Source organism: Scatophagus argus, chromosome 5 (assembly GCF_020382885.2).
Source record: "Scatophagus argus isolate fScaArg1 chromosome 5, fScaArg1.pri, whole genome shotgun sequence".
Taxonomy (NCBI): Eukaryota; Metazoa; Chordata; class Actinopteri; family Scatophagidae; genus Scatophagus; species Scatophagus argus.
Window position 1 is genome coordinate 5,552,990 of NC_058497.1, and position 4,664 is coordinate 5,557,653.

At 37.7% G+C, this 4,664-nt stretch overlaps 1 protein-coding gene across 1 annotated transcript; it reads right to left on the reverse strand.

The window, feature by feature from the left end:
- Window positions 1–2,262: 2,262 nt before the first annotated feature.
- Window positions 2,263–3,431, reverse strand: lpar5b (lysophosphatidic acid receptor 5b). The gene has a single exon (XM_046388473.1). It carries the CDS (start codon window positions 3,271–3,273, stop codon window positions 2,398–2,400), a length of 876 nt encoding a protein of 291 aa, XP_046244429.1. The 5' UTR covers window positions 3,274–3,431; the 3' UTR covers window positions 2,263–2,397.
- Window positions 3,432–4,664: the final 1,233 nt, after the last annotated feature.

Below are 4,664 nucleotides of genomic sequence, written 5' to 3' on the forward strand. Positions count from 1 at the left end.
ATCAAATCTTCAAACACAACTGGAAGGCTGCATATACACAGTTATGTTCTAAACTTCAAATATGAACACATATCCAGCCAATTTAAGCCACGTATAAAATAATCCACTCCAAGCTGAATAAAGCCTCCTATACATATATAGGCTGTTTGGTGTCAGGGTGAAATAGCAGGTAAAATTAATTTGACTTTATGGCCTCAGCCGAGTAATGACGAGAATGAACAAACAGGAACTGCAGTACTACGGTACATTCTGAATAAAATCAATGCAGAGGCAAAACTGTACAAAGCAGAGGCTGTTCTTTCTGTTCAGCCTCTCGACATTCAACTACATCCAGTTGAGGTCACAGGTAAAACTCACATTAAACATATATGGAGCTGGCCAAGGGAGGAAATCGCCTCCATGCAGGTCTCCAGTCTATAAAAGGTAGGTAAAGTGAGATCTGACCGGCAAACCTAGCTTTATTTAGAGGGCACAACATTTATTCAAATCAAATAAGCATTATTTCAATTGTCACTCACTAAAAGAAGTTCGGCATTAGACTTAAAACACTGACCTCAATCAGAGGCTTGCTTGGTGAAACGTGACTTTGAGAATGAGTGTGCTATGTGTACGTGATTTCTCGGGTTTGCATTGTCTTCATTAGTGGCATGGTTAACAAACAACATTAAAAAAAAAAAACGTGTGTGTATCAAGGGCAGGGAGTGAAGAGCATGTAGAGGGCTAACCGGGTGTTCAGTGTCCCACCAGTCAACAACAAATCCACAGTGTCTAATTCCAAGCATTACATCTGGATTGTTTCAAATCGAGATCCTTTTTGGATCATTTTTCTGCAGGCGTGTACAGATTTCCCTCCATTTGGCAACGCTTGTAGGACTTGAGTGCTGCTGGCTCCTGAACTGAGACACTGACAAAAAGCACAAAAGCCTCTGCTGCATCACAGGATTTATAACCAAAGACACATTAGATGGTGCCAAATTATGCTAAAAGCAATCAAAAGAGAAGCTAACAAGGATGAAGGAGGATTATGTCTTATTCCCAAACTTAAAGTTTACCATAAGCATTTGATACCAACCTATTACCATATAAGAGCGTGTGAGATAAGGAAATTCAAGACTGGTGCAGCAAAAACACCAGGTAGTATTTGGAATAGATTTTGTTATTAGTTCCAAATTGCTGCTTGCATTAAGTACTTTTGAGATTATATTCTTGTACTGTAAAACATCATACAGCAATTATGTGGAATCATCTCGTTTTTTGTAATTAAATATATATGCAAGTTCTATTACTTTCAAATTCAACTGAAAATTTCTTTGATTTTCATAACCTTGTGACATTTAGTTAAATAAATGCCCTGCTGTGTTGACTAACGTCATCAAACTAAAAATGTCCTGTGGTGTTTGGACAACTAGTAGCTCAAAGGAACAATATTTTAGGAGTAAATCCCTGTGTTGTTTGTGTCATACGTACACATGATGCAAATGTGACTGAACATTTGTGACTTAAATGAACACAGTATCTTAAGTTTGATCATTTTTCAGTAAGGTTCAGTAAATTTGGACACCTCAGCTGATTTTACATTTTCATAACTTATGAGCTGACTTTTGACTAATTTCTTAAATTATTATTTTTTTAATTATTATTCTTTATTTGCTTTACTTTCCAATTTTAATTTACTGTAATTTTCTCACGTTATTAAAGACAGCAGGGGATCTTTGTGACAAATTTGTGTACATCTGCAGAAATGTGTCAGAAAGTAGTAAGCGTAATAGTATTACAAGTATTTTGCTTTTCTAGGATTTTTCTAGAAACTTTCTTTGAATGAAACTTAGGCATCTCCCAAAATATCAGTATTTTTGAATGTTTGTCTTTTTTATTATTCTTGTTTGTTGCTGTCCCTTGTCCCAATCACGTAGCTGGTTGAACGCAGATCTGACAGGTGAGTCATTTATGACTTATTTAGAGACAAGACAGCGCTGGAAAGTTTTGATATGATATTCGGTACAAGTTGCTGTCACGCCTGGGGGTCCAGTTGCATTTTGCAGGTCTGAAACTGCAGATCAGATCAGATTCACACACAGGGGAAAAACAACCACTCAGAGTCAGTCATACTGTGACAGAACTTAAATCTCTATTTCTGTTTCACACGATTCAATGTTTCTATATTAAACCAAAAAAAAAAAAAAAAAAAAAAACTGAGATTTTTCTTTGTACAAAACTTTCCGATTAACATAGCAAGTAAAGTAATAGAGTAATAGACAGCTATCACATGAAAGCGAGAATTTTATTTACAAAATATAATATCAATTGTGCACTTTTATGTCACATATCCACACATGCGCATAATACATACTCTCTTCAAAAAAGAATTTAATGCCACTTGTCTATTGTTATCATCTACTAATCTCTTGCAAAAGATGTATCCACATCCTCTTTTCTCTTCCAGAAACCATCAAAAGAAAAGTAATACAACAGAGGATCAAAACAGCAGTTTACACTAGCAAGACATAATAGTGAAGTGAAATGGGGCCTCCAATTAACAAAGAGAATAGCCAATGACACAGGTAAGAAAAACACAGTGAACATCATCAAGTTCATGATAAAAATCAGCATGACATTCACCTTGTTCTTGACCATTGCAGAGTCACTGAGGTGTCTGCGTAGAGTTGAAGACACCAGAGCAGTGCACACGACATTGATTGCCAGCATGGTCAACACTAATGCAGGCTGCAAAAAACGTATTGGTGACTGAGGGTGAGACCCACGGCCAAATTCAAAACAGAGAGATTCATTGCGGTCTTTTAAAAATCTTGAATAATCCACGCTCTCTGGAATGTTCACCACCACCACAAACAGCCAAACCAGCGTAACAGCTTTCCATGCATTGGAAGTAGTTCGAAGATGGCGCGATCTCAGAGGATAAACCACAGCCAGTAGCCGGTCCACACAGATGAAGGTGATAAAAATGGAGCTGGAGCGGATGTTGTTGCGAAACAGCATTGTGATCCAGATGCACGCCATATTGTTCAGTGGCCAGGTGCCTGTGGCATAAAAGTAGACCCTCAAGGGTAAGGAGATGACGAGCAGCAGGTCTGAGATTGCCAGGTTGACCATGAAGACAGCGCTCGGCGATTTCAAGCTGTGGCAGCGGAACAGTATCCACAGCGATATAGCATTGAGAGGAAGTCCCAGGGTCATTACAGATCCAAACACCAGAGCATATGCCGGGTACATTTCAGGTTCTGTCGCATTTTTCATCATTGAAAAGTTACGCATTTTGTGTCTGTGAGAAATTCAGATGTGCAGGCGAGTAAATGCTGCTGCAACAGTAACCGCAGTAAGCCTTCCTTCATGCGAATCTGATCTATTCAGATTAGTACGTAGAAAGGTTGTCAGCACATGGTTAAGTGGCGGAAAATGTTGAAACAGGAAACACCTTTGACAAGAGTTGAAATACTGTGGTGTTCAAGTGAAACTGGTTGTGTGGGAGTTTTGAGTCATGGGAAAAAAAAAATCTTCTTGAAGGGTTTTTTTTTTCCTAACACCATAAATATGTATTTTGGATATTACTATAATAACCCCATATTCCAAAAGCCAACACATATTTTGACATTTCCCTTAGCATTCAATCAGTGAAGACAAAAAATGGGGAGCACTTCTTAAAAGTCTGTCGCAGGAAGTTTGCACATAGAAATTGAATTGAAGTGCCATCCCATGGTTAATAAGGAGCGTTGATGTACACAAATCACTGGCTGGGTAGGGATGAAAAAATTACTATGGTTATGTAGTCATCAACTTGTTTCATATGGCATGTAGTGATGTGAGTGTTGTAAGACTGATGTATTTGTGTGTTTACATCGGACATAACTGTTGTACAGTACAGAATGTGAATTACCGAATTACCCTATAATCACCTTAATTACCTGGTTTACTCCCAAAAATAAAGCATTAATTAATAACTTTAATGGAATTTTGAACAAATAAAGAGTATTTAAAAAAAGTCAATGATTGTTTAAAAAAAAAAAAGCTGAAGGAATCTTATCTGTACCTTCTGTTCTTGGTTTTATCTCTTTTTTCTTACAACCGCTTTTACGTTTAAGAGAGGCACGACTGCTTGCTCAGCTTGCAGATGTGCTGAGCTTGTCAGTCTTGACAGATTTTTCACCCAAGCAAGTCGCTATATAGATTATCTCATCACACAGTGAAACACAGACTTTGCATTTGATAACATCAACATGCATACTATCAAGCAAACATTACCTTACTACCAAACCATATTTTGCTTGTCAAAAGACAGACTATAAATGCGTCATTGTACACATAGTGTTCTTCCTCAATTGTGTCCTGCCTGTGACTTCTGCTTTTGAAACACCACAAGTTCACAAGTTAACAACATCTTCCGACCAGCATCTCTCCGACTCAGAAACTCACATATACATAGAAAAAAATCAAAGAAACAACCATTTGATGAGAGTAATTTACCAAACTGTTTCTTGGCCGAGTGACTAATGTCCTAGCATCACAGTTGGATGCATGGCAATTGTCATGTTTACGCTTCTATTCGTATAGAGATATAATGTGTAAATTAATCAGCTTTGTTATGCAAATGTTGTTTCCACCAGGCACAGCTGGCTATTTGTTTCCCTCTGTTTTCTGTGCTTATGCTA